The sequence below is a fragment of the Panulirus ornatus genome, chromosome 4, assembly GCF_036320965.1.
Source record: "Panulirus ornatus isolate Po-2019 chromosome 4, ASM3632096v1, whole genome shotgun sequence".
Lineage (NCBI taxonomy): Eukaryota > Metazoa > Arthropoda > Malacostraca > Decapoda > Palinuridae > Panulirus > Panulirus ornatus.
In genome coordinates, this window is record NC_092227.1 from 70,353,190 (window position 1) to 70,375,347 (window position 22,158).

Consider the following 22,158-nt stretch of genomic DNA (forward strand, 5'->3'; position numbering starts at 1 on the left):
GTAACCCCTTTCTCTTACCTTTTCATTACTTACTCTATCAAACCACCTGACATTACATACTGTCCTCAAGTATTTCGCTTCCAACACATCCACCCTCCTCCACATAGTTTTATCTATATCCCATGCCTCACATTCATAATAGCTGAAACTACCATACCTTCAAACATACCCATTTTCATCCTCCCAGATAATAATCTCTCTTTCCACAATTTCTTCAGCATTCACAGACCCTGGGCCCTCTCACCCATCCTATGATTCAATTCTGCTTCTGTGGTTCCATTCACTGCCATGTTCACTCATAGGAATCTTAAACATTTCACTTTGTCCAATCTTACTTACTTGAGCAAACCACCTCACGCTGTATACTGTCCTCAAACATTTCATTTCCAACACATCCACCTTCCTCTGCTCAATCCTATATATAGCCCATGCCTCGCAACCATATAATATTGTTGGAAAAACTATTCCTTCAAACAAACCCATTTTTGCTTTCTGAGATAACATCCTCTCTTTCCTCACATTCTTCATCGCCTATCAATTAATTGATAGGCTTGTAAAAGAGAGACTTTTGGATGTAAAGGTGTTGAGAGAGGCAGCTGTCTGACCATCACCTTGTGAAGGCTAAAATGAAAATTTGTAAAAGTTTTTGAAAATGAGCAGACAATGTCAGAGAGAAGAGGGTGGTGAGAGTGAGTGAGTTTGGAAAGGAAAATTGTGGGAAGAAATACAAGCAGAGAATGAGTATAGAATGTCAAAAGGTGACAGCAAATGAACTGAGAAGAGTGGGCAAGGAATGAGAGGCATTTAGAGAAGCAATGATGTCATGTGCATGAGATGCATACAGCATCCAAAAGGTAGGCAGATCAGAAAGGGTAGTGGGTGGTGGGATGAAGAGGTAAAGTTGCAACTGAAGTCTGAGGGATCTATGAAATCATTTACATCAGTATATTACAAGCAGAGTCTTGGTAATCATGTTTGGATATTTCAATAAAATACCTTTGGCATGAATTTTCTAAGCACACTCATAAACATCTGACTCACCTTGTGCCACCAAACAGAAACATTTTTGAATCTACCACACAACAGGATTGTCTTCGTCGAGGACATGGACCCTTACCAAGCGGCTTAACCTCTTCCCAGTGATGAGCAACTGGAGACACATAAGATTATCAACTCAATATCATTCACATAAAGCAGCAACCAGAAAACATAAATGTAAGGAGGATCACTCCTATTTCATATGTAAAGATCTAAGCTTAGTAATCTGATAATTGTAAACAGTGTACTATTTGACATGAATAAAATCAGTAAATATATTAGTAAATCTAATCAAAACCCTTCTTTAACTCTTTCTCTGTCTAAAGTATCTATGCTTCTTCCTATACTTAACCTAATCACTGTTGTGACAGAAGCTAGACTTCTGATCTCTTACTTCAAGCTATTTTTCAATTCATGTATGCTGTTTCCTGTATATATATGTATATGTCTGTGTGTATGTATATGCATGTATGTTGATATGTGTATGTATGTATATGTGCATGTATGGGCGTTTATGTATATATATAAGTGTATATGAGTGGATGGGCCATTTTTCATATGTTTCCTGGCACTACCTTGCTGACGTGGAAAGTAGTGATTAGGTATAATAACAATGAATAATAAATAGTAATAATAGATTTCTAAAAGGGGAAACAGAAGAAGGAGTCATGTGGGGAGTGCTCATCCTCCTTGAAGGCTCAGATTGGGGTGTCTAAATGTGTAAGGATGTAACCAAGATGAGAAAAAAGGAGACATAGGTAGTACATCTGAGGAAAGGAACCTGGATGTTTTGGCTATGAGTGAAACGAAGCTAAAGGGTAAAAGGGGAAGAGTGGTTTGGGAATGTCTTGGGAGTAAAGTCAGGGGTTGGTGAGAGGACAAGAGCAAAGGAAGGAGTAGCACGCCTCCGGAAGCAGGAGTTGTGGGAGTATGTGATAGAGTGTAAGAAAGTAATCTCTAGATTGATATGGGTTAGACTGAAAATGGATGGAGAAAGATGTGAGATTATTGGTGCCCATGCACATGGTCATGAGAAGAAAGATCATGAGAGGCAAGTGTTTTGGAAGCAGCTGAGTGAGTGTGTTAGCAGCTTTGATGCACGAGACTGGGTTATAGTGATGGGTGATTTGAATGCAAAGGTGAGTAATGTGGCAGTTGAGGGTATAACTGGTGTACATGGGGTGTTCATTGTTGTAAATGGAAATGGTGAAGAGCTTGTGGATTTGTGCGCTGAAAAAGGACTGGTGATTGGGAATACCTGGTTTACAAAGAGATATACATAAATATACATATGTGAGTAGGAGAGATGGTTAGAGAGCATTACTGGATTACGTGTTAATTGATAGGCGTGTAAAAGATAGACTTTTGGATGTTAATGTGCTGAGAGGGGCAGCTGGAGGGATGTCTGATCACTATTATGCAGAGGCGAAGGTGAAGAATTGTAAAGGTTTTCAGAAGAGAGAATGTTGGGGAGAAGAGAGTGGTTAGAGTTAGCTTGGAAAGGAGACTTGTGTGAGGAAGTACCAGGAGAGATGGAGTGCAGAATGGCAAAAGGTGAGAGCAAATGACATGAGGGTAGTGGGGGAGGAATTAAATGTATTTAGGGAAGCAGAGGTGGCCTGTGGAAAAGATGCATGTGGCATGAGAAAGGTGGGAGATGGGCAAATTAGAAAGGATAGTGAGTGGTGGGATGATGAAGTAAGATTGTTAGTGAAAGAGAAGAGAGAGGCATTTAGACGATTTTTGCAGGGAAGTAGTGCAAATGATTGGGAGATGTATACAAGAAAGAGGCAGGAGGTCAAGAGAAAGGTGCAAGAGGTGAAAAAGAGGGCAAATGGGAGTTGGGGTGAGAGAGTATCGTTAAATTTTAGGGAGAATAAAAAGATGTTTTGGAAGGAGGTAAATAAAACGCATGACAAGAAAAAAAGTGGGAACATCAGTGAAGGGGGAAAATGGGGAGGTTTGTTGAATGTGGTTGATGATAGAGTGGCAGATGTAGTGAGTTTTGACTGGGGTGGTGTGCAAAGTGAGAGGGATCAGGGAGAATGGTTTAGTAAACAGAGAAGAGGTAGTGAAAGCTTTGCAGAAGATGAAAGCCAGCAAGGCGTCGGGTTGGGAAGGTATTGCAGTGGAATTTATCAAAAAAGGGGGTGACTGTTTTGCTGACTGGTTGGTAAAGATATTCAGTGTATGTATGGATCATGGTGAAGTACCTGAGGATTGGCAGAATGCATGCATAGTGCCATTGTACAAAGGCAAAGGGGATAAAAGTGAGTGTTCAAATTATAGAGGTATAAGTTAGTTGAGTATTCTTGGGAAATTATATGGGAGGGTTTTGGTTGAGAGGGTAAAGGCATGCACAGAGCACCAGAGTGGGGGAAGAGCAGTGTTGTTTCAGAAGTGGTAGAGAATGTGTGGATCAGGTGTTTGCTTTGAAGAATGTATGTGAAAAATACTTAGAAAAACGGATTATATTTTCACTGGTTATTTTATTAATCTATTATACTTGATTGCCATTTCCCACGTCAGTGAGGGAGCACCAAGAAACAGACAACGAATGATCCATCAACTCATATACACATGAATTTAAATACACGTACATGTACATATACATACATATACCTTTAACATATTAACATATACACATATACATACACAGACATATACAAATATACACTTGCTTGCCTTCATCCATTCCTGGCACCACCCCATCCCACAGAAAACAGCATTGCTACCCCTGCTTCAGCAAGGCCATATTAGTTCACACACAGTCATGTGTAATCCACTGAAACCAAAGCTCCCTATCCACATCCAGGCCCCACAGATCTTTTCATGACTGGTACTCTAATTAATTCTTTATCATCTGCAATTAGAAAGTAACAAAACTAAAACATTAATGCATTGATTTTTTAGTATCTAAATGATACTTCTGAGAACCACTCTGAAATCTATTCATGCAATCAAAGAGTTAAAATACAAACTTTTCTGTCACATTCCTAAGTGTTTTGTACATTTCTGCGTTTCAACCAGCGCAAAAGAAATGTGTCCAGGTAGTTTCAAATAAACTTTTGGGATGAAAATCTGGAAATCAACTTTATGGACACAGTGGGTAGTGGATCACATTTTACTCACAGGATTCAATGGATTAATGGGGTTACTCTCAACCTTATCCCTGGGGATAGGGGAGAAAGAATACTTCCCACGTATTCCCTGTGTGTCAAAGAAGGTGACTTAAAGGGGAGGGGGGTTTCCTCCCCTTCCGTTTTTCTACATTTCCATAAAAAAAAGAAAAAAAAAAGAACAGAGAAGGGGCTAAGTGAGGATATTCCCTCTACCTCTCAGTCCTGTTCTTAACACTACCTCGCTGGAGCAGGTAATGGCGAATTTTTTTTTTTTTTTCTTTTTATACTTTGTCGCTGTCTCCCGCGTTTGCGAGGTAGCGCAAGGAAACAGACGAAAGAAATGGCCCAACCCCCCCCCATACACATGTACATACACACGTCCACACACGCAAATATACATACCTACACAGCTTTCCATGGTTTACCCCGGACGCTTCACATGCCTTGATTCAATCCACTGACAGCACGTCAACCCCTGTATACCACATCGCTCCAATTCACTCTATTCCTTGCCCTCCTTTCACCCTCCTGCATGTTCAGGCCCCGATCACACAAAATCCTTTTCACTCCATCTTTCCACCTCCAATTTGGTCTCCCTCTTCTCCTCGTTCCCTCCACCTCCGACACATATATCCTCTTGGTCAATCTTTCCTCACTCATTCTCTCCATGTGCCCAAACCATTTCAAAACACCCTCTTCTGCTCTCTCAACCACGCTCTTTTTATTTCCACACATCTCTCTTACCCTTACGTTACTTACTCGATCAAACCACCTCACACCACACATTGCCCTCAAACATCTCATTTCCAGCACATCCATCCTCCTGCGCACAACTCTATCCATATCCCACGCCTCGCAACCATACAACATTGTTGGAACTACTATTCCTTCAAACATACCCATTTTTGCTTTCCGGGATAATGTTCTCGACTTCCACACATTTTTCAAGGCTCCCAAAATTTTCGCCCCCTCCCCCACCCTATGATCCACTTCCGCTTCCATGGTTCCATCCGCTGACAGATCCACTCCCAGATATCTAAAACACTTCACGTCCTCCAGTTTTTCTCCATTCAAACTCACCTCCCAATTGACTTGACCCTCAACCCTACTGTACCTTATAACCTTGCTCTTATTCACATTTACTCTTAACTTTCTTCTTCCACACACTTTACCAAACTCCATCACCAGCTTCTGCAGTTTCTCACATGAATCCGCCACCAGCGCTGTATCATCAGCAAACAACAACTGACTCACTTCCCAAGCTCTCTCATCCCCAACAGACTTCATACTTGCCCCTCTTTCCAAAACTCTTGCATTTACCTCCCTAACAACCCCATCCATAAACAAATTAAACAACCATGGAGACATCACACACCCCTGCCGCAAACCTACATTCACTGAGAACCAATCACTTTCCTCTCTTCCTACACGTACACATGCCTTGCATCCTCGATAAAAACTTTTCACTGCTTCTAACAACTTGCCTCCCACACCATATATTCTTAATACCTTCCACAGAGCGAATATGTATGAAAAAATCTCCCCCCTCCCATTTTTTCTACATTTCAAAAGAAAAAAAAGGAACAGAGAAGGGGGCCAAGTGAGGATATTCCCTCTACGCTCAGTCCTCTGTTCTTAATGCTACCTTGCTGGAACAGGAAATGGCGAATATGTATGAAAAAAAATCTCTCAACCTATTTTGCACACTGAAAGATGAATGCAGATGACCAAAAATCTACAATAGAGTGCAGGTACATTATCAATTTAAGAATACTTGCTTAAAATACCATACAGTAGTAAAATAATCTTTTTATTGACTATAACTGTGTATACATGAAGCTGACCTGAATCTGATACAGTATGTTTCTCTACTTTCCCCAAGCACAAAACTTACTGGGTGCTTTCCTACATGGCACTGAAATGCAATGTACAATGTAAACATCCAGCTTGTATGCTCTCAAAGCACACTAGTTAGACTTGCTACTGTAGGGATGAAACCAGATGCCAATGAGCAATCAAAGTGTCTAGTTGCTATTGCCTTACACTGCTATTTTCAAAACATTTTACAATTCATTTTTGGTGTTTTGTGTACATTATTTCACCTCCTTCTTTGTGGATAATGTACAGAATACTATATATGTCTTAGTAGCACTGCCACTTGCCAGTGGATGATCACCGGAGCAAATAATTGCCTGTGCCTGCTATTGCTGGTGCAATTTCTTACTTTTTTACAATTATTCTTATTTTCTGGGTTTACTTTATTTAATATAAATTTCTCATGAGCATTGCACTTGCTAAACACTAGATGCAGAGCAAAATTCAAAAAACAAAGCAAAACTCATCAAAATATACACATATATGCTTAATGGATGCTTGTGGCATGAGAAGAGTGGGAGGTGGGTTGATTAGAAAGGGTAGTGAGTGGTGGGATGAAGAAGTAAGAGTATTAGTGAAAGAGAAGAGAGAGGCATTTGGACGATTTTTGCAGGGAAAAAATGCAATTGAGTGGGAGATGTATAAAAGAAAGAGACAGGAGGTCAAGAGAAAGGTGCAAGAGGTGAAAAAAAGGGCAAATGAGAGTTGGGGTGAGAGAGTATCATTAAATTTTAGGGAGAATAAAAAGATGTTCTGGAAGGAGGTAAATAAAGTGTGTAAGACAAGGGAGCAAATGGGAACTTCAGTGAAGGGCACAAATGGGGAGGTGATAACAAGTAGTGGTGATGTGAGAAGGAGATGGAGGTTCTGGAAGGAGGTAAATAAAGTGCGTAAGACAAGGGAGCAAATGGGAACTTCAGTGAAGGGCGCAAATGGGGAGGTGATAACAAGTAGTGGTGATGTGAGAAGGAGATGGAGTGAGTATTTTGAAGGTTTGTTGAATGTGTTTGATGATAGAGTGGCAGATATAGGGTGTTTTGGTCGAGGTGGTGTGCAAAGTGAGAGGGTTAGGGAAAATGATTTGGTAAACAGAGAAGAGGTAGTAAAAGCTTTGCGGAAGATGAAAGCCGGCAAGGCAGCAGGTTTGGATGGTATTGCAGTGGAATTTATTAAAAAAGGGGGTGACTGTATTGTTGACTGGTTGGTAAGGTTATTTAATGTATGTATGACTCATGGTGAGGTGCCTGAGGATTGGCGGAATGCGTGCATAGTGCCATTGTACAAAGGCAAAGGGGATAAGAGTGAGTGCTCAAATTACAGAGGTATAAGTTTGTTGAGTATTCCTGGTAAATTATATGGGAGGGTATTGATTGAGAGGGTGAAGGCATGTACAGAGCATCAGATTGGGGAAGAGCAGTGTGGTTTCAGAAGTGGTAGAGGATGTGTGGATCAGGTGTTTGCTTTGAAGAATGTATGTGAGAAATACTTAGAAAAGCAAATGGATTTGTATGTAGCATTTATGGATCTGGAGAAGGCATATGATAGAGTTGATAGAGATGCTCTGTGGAAGGTATTAAGAATATATGGTGTGGGAGGAAAGTTGTTAGAAGCAGTGAAAAGTTTTTATCGAGGATGTAAGGCATGTGTACGTGTAGGAAGAGAGGAAAGTGATTGGTTCTCAGTGAATGTAGGTTTGCGGCAGGGGTGTGTGATGTCTCCATGGTTGTTTAATTTGTTTATGGATGGGGTTGTTAGGGAGGTAAATGCAAGAGTTTTGGAAAGAGGGGCAAGTATGAAGTCTGTTGGGGATGAGAGAACTTGGGAAGTGAGTCAGTTGTTGTTCGCTGATGATACAGCGCTGGTGGCTGATTCATGTAAGAAGCTGCAGAAGCTGGTGACTGAGTTTGGTAAAGTGTGTGGAAGAAGAAAGTTAAGAGTAAATGTGAATAAGAGCAAGGTTATTAGGTACAGTAGGGTTGAGGGTCAAGTCAATTGGGAGGTGAGTTTGAATGGAGAAAAACTGGAGGAAGTGAAGTGTTTTAGATATCTGGGAGTGGATCTGGCAGCGGATGGAACCATGGAAGCGGAAGTGGATCATAGGGTGGGGGAGGGGGCGAAAATTCTGGGAGCCTTGAAGAATGTGTGGAAGTCGAGAACATTATCTCGGAAAGCAAAAATGGGTATGTTTGAAGGAATAGTGGTTCCAACAATGTTGTATGGTTGCGAGGCGTGGGCTATGGATAGAGTTGTGCGCAGGAGGATGGATGTGCTGGAAATGAGATGTTTGAGGACAATGTGTGGTGTGAGGTGGTTTGATCGTGTGAGTAACGTAAGGGTAAGAGAGATGTGTGGAAATAAAAAGAGCGTGGTTGAGAGAGCAGAAGAGGGTGTTTTGAAGTGGTTTGGGCACATGGAGAGAATGAGTGAGGAAAGATTGACCAAGAGGATATATGTGTCGGAGGTGGAGGGAACGAGGAGAAGAGGGAGACCAAATTGGAGGTGGAAAGATGGAGTGAAAAAGATTTTGTGTGATCGGGGCCTGAACATGCAGGAGGGTGAAAGGAGGGCAAGGAACAGAGTGAATTGGAGAGATGTGGTATACCGGGGTTGATGTGCTGTCAGTGGATTGAATCAAGGCATGTGAAGCGTCTGGGGTAAACCATGGAAAGCTGTGTAGGTATGTATATTTGCGTGTGTGGATGTATGTATATACATGTGTATGCGGGGGGGGGCATTTCTTTCGTCTGTTTCCTTGCGCTACCTCGCAAACGCGGGAGACAGCGACAAAGTATAATAAATAAAAAAAAATATGCTTAATGGAAAATAGATCATAGTACAGGAGCACTTGCATAATCAAGAAATTCAGTATTGACAGAAATTAGCAGACTTACCAGGATCAAATCTATGTAGGTCATTAAAATGGCGCTCCTCTCTACTATTGAAACCACCAAATATGTAGATGTATCCCCTGTGCACAACTGAAATATACACATTTCTGTTATCTAAATTGAAAACAATACAACTTTTTATTTCTGTTTATTTCTGACTTAAAATGCATAATACATATTACATAAAATTTCAAAAGGCTTTGTTATTTGGCACCTGCTAAACCTTGGCAAAGCCATGTGTGAGAACATTCTGGTTATGAGTATTTCACCTATATATCTAATTATAATTAATTTTTTATATATCTTAGTACTGTTCTAAAGTTCTGAACTATATTTCTGTAACTATCTATGATAATGCAACAGCAGCTGAAACAACAAAAAGATGGAAAAAATCAATAAAACATCCAGCATTTGACATGAAACTAGTGCAGCTTTTGAGTGTAATAGAATGAACCATACATACAGCACAGCTTTACTTGGCTTTTACTATGAAAAAAATTTCAACAAATACCAACATGAGACTGAAACATAAGACAAAATCACAAGTAGTTCAGTTACTTCAATGGGCATTTATACTGAAAGAGACTGAAAAATCAAGATACTTGAGCTTTCTGATTAGTCAAAGCTGGATAACTGAGCTTTTACTTTGGCTGATAGTTTTTCACACAAGCATTTGTCTTTTGACGTAATTATAAATACCTTGTTGCTTCCATCAAATCAAAGCATATATGAATAATTTACAGCCATTTCATGAGACTATTTAGAATTTCCATCTAACATGCTTTATCCTACATATGAGTATACATGTTCTGTGTAGTATAATTCTCTACTATCATAAAACTTCTTAAATCTATGTATGTTGTTTGCATTACCCATGTCCTAGGTCATTCTATTCCAATCATCCACCTCTCATACCATAAAAGTACACACTTTCATATTTAAGAACAACCTGCTTACTTAGCCTCATGCTATGTCCTCTGGCTGCTCTATCTCTGCGTCTCTCTGTTTACACTCCACATAATCAATCACTTTTGAAAAAATAAAAGGTTATGATTTGGTCATCCCTACTTTTTCTCTTTCAAGGTTGGCAAGTCTAAAGCCTCTAACTTTTACCTGTAACTCAGTTCACTTAATTCTGGTACTATCTTTGCTCCCCTCCACTGGACCTTCTCTATCAACCCTTTGTGCTTCTCTAGGTGCAAAGCCCAACCCTTTGTGCTTCTTTAGGTGCAGTGACCAAGTCTGAAAAGCACATTCTAGTTTTGGCCTCATGCTGGATATCATCAGCTTGTAAAATAATTCCTTTTCCATACAATTGAAAGCTACTCTGACATTTGCCAGAAAACAGTACTTCAAATTTTAGATTTTGATCTTTTCTCAAGCGAGATATGTGGTGTGATACTCTTTCGTGATGGTGAGCAGCAGTGAGCCACAGCTTCCAGTCAGTCATGCAATCACAAGAGTAAACAACTGTTACTTTACAGTGTACTGTGTTGCCAGTGTTTTTTTTCTCATATTTTGTGTTTTTGCATCCCATCATCCTTACAAAATACCCATCTGTCTCTCCTGCCTCTGTCAAGAAGAAGAAGAGGAAGGCAATTGCTCGGGATGAAATTAAAGATAATTACCCACCATGAAGTTATACCCGAAGCACCAAGAAAGCTCACAGCAAAGAAACTGGCAGAGGCATTTGCTACTATCAACACTTTATTATAGAATAAGCTTAGTGTCAGATGATTTTGTCTAACTGTAGACTAATGTAAGTGTTCTGAAAATGTTTAAGGTTGGCTAGGTTAAGATATGATGTTTGGTAGGTTAGATGTACATCATCAAATGTATTTTCAATTTACGATATTTTAACATGATGGGTTTATTGGAATGTAACCCCACCATAAGTCAAAAACCTGTGTATTTCTTTATGTCCTTATTCACAAGTCTTTTACTTAATTTACTGTTATGTCCTCTTGTTGCTCTAACCCTAATTCTCTCCAAGTTCTGTTCATTGTCTACTTTGCTGATCTCTTTTAAAAACTTAAAGGTTGTGATCAATTCACTCCTCAGTCTTCTCTTTTCCAAGGAAAGTAAATCTAAAGCCTCCTGCCTTTCCCTGTAGCTTAGCTCTCTCTCAAGTCTGATACCATCTGTGCTTCTCTCCTCTGGACCTTCTCTATGAGTTCTTCAGGTGCAGTGACCAAAACCTACAAGCATATTCTACTTTTGGCCTTGTTTAGAATATGAATAGCTTACTTAATATTTCTTTATCTATATACTTGAAAGGTATTCTGATATTTGCCAGCAGAAAGTTTGTTTCCTTAGCTATTCTCATAATATGGGACTCTGGCCTCTGGTTAAGGACAACATCTACTCCAAAGTCCCTCTCACATACAGAATCCTGAGGCTTATTTCCTGCTACATAATAATCATAATTTGTTCCATCCTCATTACTTTACAACTGCTTGGGCTGAATTTCATCAAAAAGGTTTCACACCAACTCTGGAGTAAGTTTAGGTCCCCTTGTACGCTGATGCCATCCTCCTTACTTTCCACTTCCCTCATGACCTTTGCATCATCTAGAAACATATTCAGGTAGGATTCCATACCTTCAGGTAAGTCATTAATGCAGATCAAGAAGAGTAATGGTCCCAGAACTGAACCCTGTGGTATTCTGATATTCACTTCAACACATTTGGAAAAGGCTCCTCTAACATGCATCCTTTTGTCCCTCCCACTAAGATCATCTATCTAATGAAAGGTTTCCCCTTATTCCTGCTTGGTGAAACTACTTCATGATAAGCCTTGTATGTAGTACATGATCCTACTTCATAATCAGCCTCCTATGTGGTACAATGGCAAATGCCTTCTAACTGTCCAGATACAGAAGGCTCATTCAGCTTAACTTTTGTCCAGTACTCAGCTCACCCTCTAATAAAACTCTAAGAGGCTAGTTAAACAACCTTCTTTCCTTAAAACCATGGTGTCTCTCACTTGGGAAATTTCGCCTCAACAGAAAAGTCACCTGCTTTCCCAGAAAGTCTTCAACTTGCTTTTGAATAATCTTTTCCAGAACCTTACACACTGGACATGTTAGTGAAACTGGTCTGTAGTTAAATGCCTGTTCCTGTTCCCTTTCTTATTTGTCAGTATGAAGTTTGCCCTTTTCCATCCCTTAGCAATATGCCTCCCTCCAGTGATACCTTGAATGGTAATTCATATGGTCTATCAAACATATATGCATATCTCTTTAGCATATATGATGAAATTTCATCATGACCATGAACTTAGTATGGGGCTAGTCTTTTTATTGTTCTGTTAGTATCTTTTCTAGTTATTTCAAAGATTTCCAAAACCTTCTCATTCCATCTCACTGGTGATGGGGCTACAGTATTTTCCATTGTAAAAACATTTTTAAATTTGATATTCAGTTCTTCACATCATCACCTCCAATTTTTTTTTTCCCTCCGAGACCCTTAGCATGATCAGCTGCTCCTTTTGAATATATGGAAAAGTTTTGATTTTCAGCTGCCCTATCCACAATATTCTTTTCAGTGTCTTTGTTCCTCTTTTCTTATCCTACCATACTCAATTCACACTCTCTTTTACCTTGTAAATGCTAACTGACTAGATTGCCATCTATATCATCATCACTGCACACCTTGAAGCTCATATGATTTATGACATCTTTCATTAATCCATTCCTTACTCCTTCTTACTTTTCCCTCCATACTTGATGCACCAATGCCTTACTACTTCACTGTAAATTTCAAAGGACCTCTCAACACAATGCCCTTGTTCCTGGCTACTGAATTCCATTTCCCAATCTGTTACCCTAAAAATCATTACGGTTTGTGTAGTTTCTGCAATTGTATCTCCCCTTTATTTCCTGTCCCACCTCAGCCCTTTCAATGTCCACTTTTACTGCATATTCAAACTTGAGCAGTACATGATCACTTCTTCCAAATGGTAAACAGTATATAATATTCTCAATATCTATTCTAGTGAAGATAAGTTCTAGTCCCCCTCATCCTAGTATGCTCTCTAACATGCTGGTATAGGAAATTATCCGACTGTTCCTTCACTGTTACTATCCATTTCCTCCTGCCTGGGTATGGGGAGGGTTAGTGATGGCTGCATGGTGAGCCAACACTTCAGTGGCTTAGAAGTTGCTTTCCTTTGATCCAGGTACCTGTCTTTTCTTTCTGCCTTATGGACTGTTGGCATTCTGTCGACAAACATACAATCTCTCCTAATCACCCATCATTTGATAACACCAACAACTCATTCCTTGTAACTCTAGATTCTCCTATGATGAGCACTATGTGCTAGCCTTGCCTTTGGGCAAAATGTTAGGAGCAATAGACATAAGTAGTAGACATGAACATTAAACAGGAGCATTGAGTAGAAGTAGTAGGTAGGAGCATTAGGTTGTATTAGTAGGTTGGAACACTAGGCAGGAATATTAGGTGGACTCATTAGGTAGTAATAGTCTGTAAGAACATTAGTTAGGAGCCTCTGAAAAGATTGTGCTAGAGATGTCCTATCCCAGTGGCATCTTAAGGGTAAGGCACTAAAGGCTGAGAAGTGACAATGGAGTTCACCAGTTATGGAGACTTTTGCCATGGCCAACCCCGTGAGGGTGTTCCCGAAGGGAACAGGAGTCAGAGATATAGATGGATATATTTCATCCAGTTTATTGCAATTCTTTGGAGGATTATACAATGATAACACAACTAAGCTCTTCTTCTCTACATTTAATTTCATACATCGTCAGAATAAACCATCTTCCACTTTTTTGAAACTTCAGGACTCTCTTTCTTAAGAGGGCTAATCTTCCTCCTCCTTTACCCTCTCTTTCTTTCTTGCTCTTAAGTCCTCTATGTGCAGAGCAGGTTAGAGCTTATCTCTTTAGTGAACTCTGGTTCCATAATATCTTGTGCACTTTCCTTTAAACCATCCTTGAATCCAGTTCTTTATCACTAACTATAAACCTATCATTTGAATATAATTCTTTCAGTCTGATGTTACCATCTCCTAACACTTCTGCCTTCTCTGCAGTTTTAGCAGGGCTGTTCCATCCTTTTGCCATGCATGGTATAACCAGATTTTTTTGTCAGCTGACTGTACTCTGCTTGTCTCCCTCTCTTCCTCAGATCTACCACATCTGATAAATATCCCACCGAGTTCTGTCATGCATTCAAGATTCTTTGTTATTCTAAGGGTTTCCTGGCCTGATGACTCCAAATTGAATGTAACTATAACTGGTTACCCCCTTATATCTTGGTTATAACCAAGCATTATTCTCCTTTCCTTTACAAAGGAAGTTGCTTCTGGCAGTCCCATAGACTCCAGCAATCTTTCATTATGTATTTCCTCCTATTCTCTTTCTTTCTTATTTGGTGTGTGATCCTCTTCCAATCCACTTTTCAGCTAGATCCCTCAGTGTGGTAATGTCAGTGTCTGTGTCTCCAACTTTCTATATAATCTCTCATTCGGTTAGTAAGCACTGGTCCTGCATTCTCTGTACTTTTCTAAACCTTGCATCAATTAACCCATATACTTCCATGATTGCTTCATCTCTAACAGTGCATAAAATTCTTTCAACAGCTTTACTCAATTTCCTGTTTGTTTCACCCAAGGTCTATGTTACTTTCCTTCACTTTTAATGCTCCGTTGATCTGCTTTTGAATTTACTCCTAATCTTCACTGCCCTCTAATTTCATCAGTGTGTGTGTGTGTGTTTGTCCTTTTCTCTACATGAATGGCTTTTCATACTGTTCCAGTAGATTCAGCATGCACCTTCGTCTTTTTCTATGTACGTAAGCCTCCCAGGAATGCTCCGTAATTACTTGACCAATTCTGTAAATAAACTTTTCCTATGATTGCATGACCTCTAGTACATCCAGATAAGACACATTAGACTTTATCTTATTTCTAATGGCTTCATCTTCTCTTCTCTGATTTTACATCCTAAACTCCCTCCTCTAATCTGTGTTTCTGTTTCTCTCCAGTCTCATAACTCCTTTCATGGTCCTTTAAAAACTTCCTCTGTTTTCTTAACTCAAGCTCTAGTTGTGCTATCCTCTTTTCTTGCTCCTTCACCAGTTCCCACATTATCCCAATACATATACTCTCATGTTTTCATGTCTAGCCTTTTTTCGCTTTTATATCATCCTCTCTTTGACAATCTTGTTTTGACCAACTGGTTTTGGTACATTCTTGTAACTGAATCCATACCATGTGTTTATGGTTCAGGCAGAGCTAGAGGTCTTAAATTATCCCCTAAAGTAATACAGGTTGAGTATCCCTTATCCGAAATACCTGGGACCAGCAGTGTTTGGATTTTGGAATATTTGCATACGCATAATGATATAACTTGGGGATGGAACCTATGTCTAAACACAAAATCCATTTATGCTTTATATACACCTTATACACATAGCCTGAAGGTAATTCATAAAATATTTTCAATAATTTTGTGCATGACCAAAGTTAGTGTAACACTGAACCATCAAAAAGCTAAGGTGTCACAACCTCAGCCACCCAAGTGGATGTTTGGCATCACCTTCATTCCTGACTCTGAGTTTATATGCTACTGATAAGCAATCATTTTCTTACACTTATTCACACATAAGTACTTAACAGTAAAAAAAAAAAATAAAGAGTTTACGTGTGGAATTTTCCTCTAGTAACATCATATCGCCACTCAAAAAGTTTCGGATTTTGGAGCATTCCAGATTTGGATTTTCAGAGTAGGGATGCTCAACTTGTACAAACAGCAGTAACTGAATCTTACTGCAGTAAATCATCTTACAGACTAAGGAGAATTTAGATGTTCAACTGCAAGAGTGTTACCTCTGAGTTACATAAAAAGAAAAATTACACTTCCCCATGGTAGGCAGCCCTTTCATATGCAAACTTTCGTATACTAGGCCTCTTTAAAAGAAGACAAATAAAGGAAAGAAGAGATCTTGCTTCACTAATGTGGCAACACTCCTTCATTTAATTTGAACCTAGGAAGCTTTCACTCTTAATTCCCATTTAAACTCAAAATTTGGCACTATCAAACTCAATTCATGCAATATGAACCTGATCAGTTTCCACTCTTAATCCCCATTTAATCTCAAAATTTTACACTTTCGAATTGAATATTGAATGTATATAACACTCAGAGACCCCTTTATACTCCACTCACCATGAGCTGTAGATCCTACAAAATCTTGAAAGACACAGGGATCAGTGCCTTGATCTGTGTGTGTGTGTAATTACCCATCTGTACCATATGAGGAGGGAGTTTTACACTTGAGGGACCCATCCTTTAAACATTCTGTACTATCATACAACTCTTTAAATCTATATATAATGTCTGCATTAACCACATCTTCAGACGATCTATCCATTTTTCCACCATTCTTATTCTCAAAAGAAAAAACTTCTTTATACCTTACCTAACAAGTTTCAAGCTTAATTTCATCTGATGTCCTTTGGTTGCTCTATCCCTAAAACTCTCAAGGAAATCCTCCCCTCCAGTCTTTACTTTTCCAAAAGAGGGAAGAGGGAAGGGGTCCAAGTGAGGATTTTCTCTCTAAGGCTCAGTCTTCTGTTCTTAACACTACCTTGCTAACACGGGAAATGGCAAATATATATGAAAAAAAAAATATATATACTCTGATGCCTGTTCCCTTCTGGAGCTCCCTCAAAGGAGGATGGCCACAGCACTAGATTCTTCATAACTAGTGAACTCCAATACAGATTCTTAGCCCTTAGTGCCTCAACTTTAACGGGCCACTGGCAGAGGGCAAGTCTAGCACGTAGTGTTGGCAGAGGCTCATCCCTAATGTTCTTACTGACTACTTCTACTTAATGCTTCTCTCAAATATTCCTATCCTCTACATCTACTGAGTGTTTCTACCTAAATGTTTGTACCTACTACTGCTATCTACTGCTCCTACATCTTTCCAAAAGACAGGGTTAGCACATAGTTATGAAAAATAGTTATGAAAAATGAGTGTTATGTTTGACAAGGAGAGATAGTATGTTTGCAGACAGAACACTAATAGTCCAAGAGTGGGTGAGGCAGATCTATTCTAAAAACTCAAAGTTAGTGATCAGGTTAACCTCAATATTCTTCCAAGGGTGGTAAATTTAAAGTCTTTAACCTTTCACTGTAACTTCACTCTCTAATTCTTGCATCATCTGTGTAGACCTCCTCTGAACCTTTCGTATTAGCTCTTTGTGCTTCTTTAGGTGCAGTGACTAAACTAAAGAAGCATAATCTAGTTTTGGCCTATGTATGATATGAAAAGCTTGCTATACATTTTTTTTTACCCATGTAACTGAAGGCTCTTCTAATATTTTCCAAAAGACATTTATTATTGTCCTAATGTAGGACTCTGAAGATAGTTTTGGATGATGTTGACCACCAAGTCCTTCTCACACATGAAATCTTGAAGCTTATTTCCAGCTAGATATTAATCATATTTAGCCCTTCTTTCACTTTATCCCGACCTCATTAATTTAAATTTGGTTGGGTTAAATTTCATCAGCAATTTATCATCAGATAAACTTTGGAGTCTGTTTAGGTCCCTTTGTCAAATGATGAAACCCTTCCTGCTTTTCACTTCCATCATGACATATGCATCATGTGCAGACATATTCTGGTAAGAGCCCATAACTTAGGACAAGTCACTCACATGGATTAATATGAGTAATAGCGTCTGGGATAAACCATGGAAAGCTGTGTAGGTATGTATAGTTGCGTGTGTGGACGTATGTATATACATGTGTATGGGGGCGGTTTGGGCCATTTCTTTCGTCTGTTTCCTTGCGCTACCTCGCAAACGCGGGAAACAGCGGCAAAAAAAAGAAAAAAAAAAAAAGTTCCAAAACAGAACCCTGGGGCACTCCAACCATTTAAAAAGAGCTCCTCAGACATACGTCATTTGTTCTCTTCCACATTAAAGGAATCTCTCTGAGTGTTTAATAATATATTTGTAATTACCTATTTGGTCTGTATGGCGAGGTAATTTTACACTCATGGAAACTCATCTCTTGCACATTCTCTACTGTAACACCTCTTTAAATTTATGTATGCCATCTACATTAACCATGTCTTAAGTCATTCTCTTCGATTCATTCACCACTATAATCCTATAAAAGAATTTCTTAAAATCCTTATCAACCCCTTCCCTTACTATCCTAAATATAATCAGGCTAAGCTTTTGTGCAAATAATCATTAACGTGAATTAACTCAGGTCACTCATATCCTAAAATTAATATCCCAAGATAACTCGTGTGATTTCAGAAGTGGTAGAGGATGTGTGGATCAGGTATTTGCTTTGAAGAATGTATGTGAAAAATACTTAGAAAAGCGAATGGATTTGTATGTAGCATTTATAGATCTGGAGAAGGCATATGATAGAGTTGATAGAGATGCTCTGTGGAAGGTACTAAGAATATATGGTGTGGGAGGCAAGTTGTTAGAAGCAGTGAAAAGTTTTTATCGAGATGTAAGGCATGTGCATGTGTAGGAAGAGAGGAAAGTGATTGGTTCTCAGTGAATATAGGTCTGCGGCAGGGGTGTGTGATGTCTCCATGGTTGTTTAATTTGTTTATGGATGAAGGTTGTTAGGAAGGTTAATGCAAGAGTTTTGGAGAGAGGGGCAGTCTGTTGTAGATGAGAGAGCTTGGGAAGTGAGTCAGTTGTTGTTCGCTGATGATACAGTGCTGGTGGCTGATTCGTGTGAGAAACTGCAGAAGCTGGTGACTGAGTTTGGTAAAGTGTGTGAAAGAAGAAAGTTGAGAGTAAATGTGAATAAGAACAAGGTTATTCGGTACAGTAGGGTTAAGGAATAAGTCAACTGGGAGGTAAGTTTGAATGGAGAAAAACTGGAGGAAGTGAAGTGGTTTAGATATCTGGGAGTGGATTTGGCAGCGGATGGAACCATGGAAGTGGAAGTGAATCATAGGGTGGGGGAGGGGGTGAAAGTTCTGGGAGCGTTGAAGAATGTGTGGAAGTCAAGAACATTATCTCGGAAAGCAAAAATGGGTATGTTTGAAGGAATAGTGGTTCCAACAATGTTATGTGGTTGCGAGGCGTGGGCTATGGATAGAGTTGTGCGCAGGAGGGTGGATGTGCTGGAAATGAGATGTTTGAGGACAATATGTGGTGTGAGGTGGTTTGATCGAGTAAGTAATAATAGGGTAAGAGAGATGTGTGGAAATAAAAAGAGTGTGGTTGAGAGAGCAGAAGAGGGTGTTTTGAAATGGTTTGGTCACATGGAGAGAATGAGTGAGGAAAGATTGACCAAGAGGATATATGTGTCAGAGGTGGAGGGGAACAAGAAGTGGGAGACCAAATTGGAGGTGGAAAGATGGAGTGAAAAAGATTTTGAGTGATCGGGGCCTGAACATGCAGGAGGGTGAAAGGCATGCAAGTAATAGAGTGAATTGGAACGATGTGGTATACCGGGGTCGATGTGCTGTCAATGGATTGAACCAGGGCATGTGAAACGTCTGGGGTAAACCATGGAAAGTTCTGTGGGGCCTGGATGTGGAAAGGGAGCTGTGGTTTCGGTGCATTATTATATGACAGCTAGAGACTGAGTATGAACGAAAGTGGCTTTTGTTGTCTTTTCCTAGCACTACCTCGCACACATGAGGGGGGAGGGGGTTGTTATTTCATGTGTGGCGGAGTGGCGATGGGAATGAATAAAGGCAGACAGTATGAATTATGTACATACGTATGTATGTATATGTCTGTGTGTGTATATATATTTTTTTTTTCTTGCTTTGTCGCTGTCTCCCGCGTTTGCGAGGTAGCGCAAGGAAACAGATGAAAGAAATGGCCCAACCCACCCCCATACACATGTATATACATACGTCCACACACGCAAATATACATACCTACACAGCTTTCCATGGTTTACCCCAGACGCTTCACATGCCCTGATTCAATCCACTGACAGCACGTCAACCCCGGTATACCACATCGATCCAATTCACTCTATTCCTTGCCCTCCTTTCACCCTCCTGCATGTTCAGGCCCCGATCACACAAAATCTTTTTCATTCCATCTTTCCACCTCCAATTTGGTCTCCCACTTCTCCTCGTCCCCTCCACCTCTGACACATATATCCTCTTGGTCAATCTTTCCTCACTCATTCTCTCCATGTGCCCAAAACCATTTCAAAACACCCTCTTCTGCTCTCTCAACCATGCTCTTTTTATTTCCACACATCTCTCTTACCCTTACATTACTTACTCGATCAAACCACCTCACACCAAACATTGTCCTCAAACATCTCATTTCCAGTACATCCATCCTCCTGCGCACAACTCTATCCATAGCCCACGCCTCGCAACCATACAACATTGTTGGAACCACCATTCCTTCAAACATACCCATTTTTGCTTTCCGAGATAATGTTCTCGACTTCCACACATTCTTCAAGGCTCCCAGAATTTTCGCCCCCTCCCCCACCCTATGATCCACTTCCGCTTCCATGGTTCCATCCACTGCCAGATCCACTCCCAGATATCTAAAACACTTTACTTCCTCCAGTTTTTCTCCATTCAAACTTACCTCCCAATTGACTTGACCCTCAACCCTACTGTACCTAATAACCTTGCTCTTATTCACATTTACTCTTAACTTTCTTCTTTCACACACTTTACCAAACTCAGTCACCAGCTTCTGCAGTTTCTCACATGAATCAGCCACCAGCGCTGTATCATCAGCGAACAACAACTGACTCACTTCCCAAGCTCTCTCATCCCCAACAGACTTCATACTTGCCCCTCTTTCCAAAACTCTTGCATTCACCTCCCTAACAACCCCATCCATAAACAAATTAAACAACCATGGAGACATCACACACCCCTGCCGCAAACCTACATTCACTGAGAACCAATCACTTTCCTCTCTTCCTACACGTACACACGCCTTACATCCTCGATAAAAACTTTTCACTGCTTCTAACAACTTGCCTCCCACACCATATATTCTTAATACCTTCCACAGAGCATCTCTATCAACTCTATCATATGCCCTCTCCAGATCCATAAATGCTACATACAAATCCATTTGCTTTTCTAAGTATTTCTCACATACATTCTTCAAGCAAACACCTGATCCACACATCCTCTACCACTTCTGAAACCACACTGCTCTTCCCCAATCTGATGCTCTGTACATGCCTTCACCCTCTCAATCAATACCCTCCCATATAATTTACCAGGAATACTCAACAAACTTATACCTCTGTAATTTGAGCACTCACTCTTATCCCCTTTGCCTTTGTACAATGGCACTATGCACGCATTCTGCCAATCCTCAGGCACCTCACCATGAGTCATACATACATTAAATAACCTTACCAACCAGTCAATAATACAGTCACCCCCTTTTTTAATAAATTCCACTGCAATACCATCCATACCTGCTGCCTTGCCGGCTTTCATCTTCCGCAAAGCTTTTACTACCTCTTCTCTGTTTACCAAATCATTTACCCTAACCCTCTCACTTTGCACACCACCTTGACCAAAACACACTATATCTGCCACTCTATCATCAAACACATTCAACAAACCTTCAAAATACTCACTCCATCTCCTTCTCACATCACCACTACTTGTTATCACCTCCCCATTTGCACCCTTCACTGAAGTTCCCATTTGCTCCCTTGTCTTACGCACTTTATTTACCTCCTTCCAGAACATCTTTTTATTCTCCCTAAAATTTAATGATACTCTCTCACCCCAACTCTCATTTGCCCTCTTTTTCACCTCTTGCACCTTTCTCTTGACCTCCTGTCTCTTTCTTTTATACATCTCCCACTCAATTGCATTTTTTCCCTGCAAAAATCGTCCAAATGCCTCTTTCTTCTCTTTCACTAATAATCTTACTTCTTCATCCCACCACTCACTACCCTTTCTAATCAACCCACCTCCCACTCTTCTCATGCCACAAGCATCTTTTGCGCAATCCATCACTGATTCCCTAAATACATCCCATTCCTCCCCCACTCCCCTTATTTCCATTGTTCTCACCTTTTTCCATTCTGTACTCAGTCTCTCCTGGTACTTCCTCACACAAGTCTCCTTCCCAAGCTCACTTACTCTCACCACCCTCTTCACCCCAACATTCACTCTTCTTTTCTGAAAACCCATACAAATCTTCACCTTAGCCTCCACAAGATAATGATCAGACATCCCTCCAGTTGCACCTCTCAGCACATTA

The 22,158-nt window shown here is 40.1% G+C and overlaps 1 protein-coding gene across 3 annotated transcripts in view; it reads right to left on the reverse strand.

Annotated features, from left to right (window-relative positions):
- Positions 1 to 22,158, reverse strand: part of LOC139767177 (kelch domain-containing protein 3) — a 71,726-nt gene that overhangs the window by 6,730 nt on the left and 42,838 nt on the right. For all 3 annotated transcript variants that reach the window (XM_071696231.1, XM_071696221.1, XM_071696240.1), the window contains exons 6-7: positions 8,927 to 9,013; positions 1,042 to 1,150 (exon numbers count right to left, since the gene is read on the reverse strand). In XM_071696231.1, the coding sequence (XP_071552332.1) occupies positions 1,042 to 1,150; positions 8,927 to 9,013 (196 nt within the window). The remainder of the gene's footprint in view (positions 1 to 1,041; positions 1,151 to 8,926; positions 9,014 to 22,158) is intronic.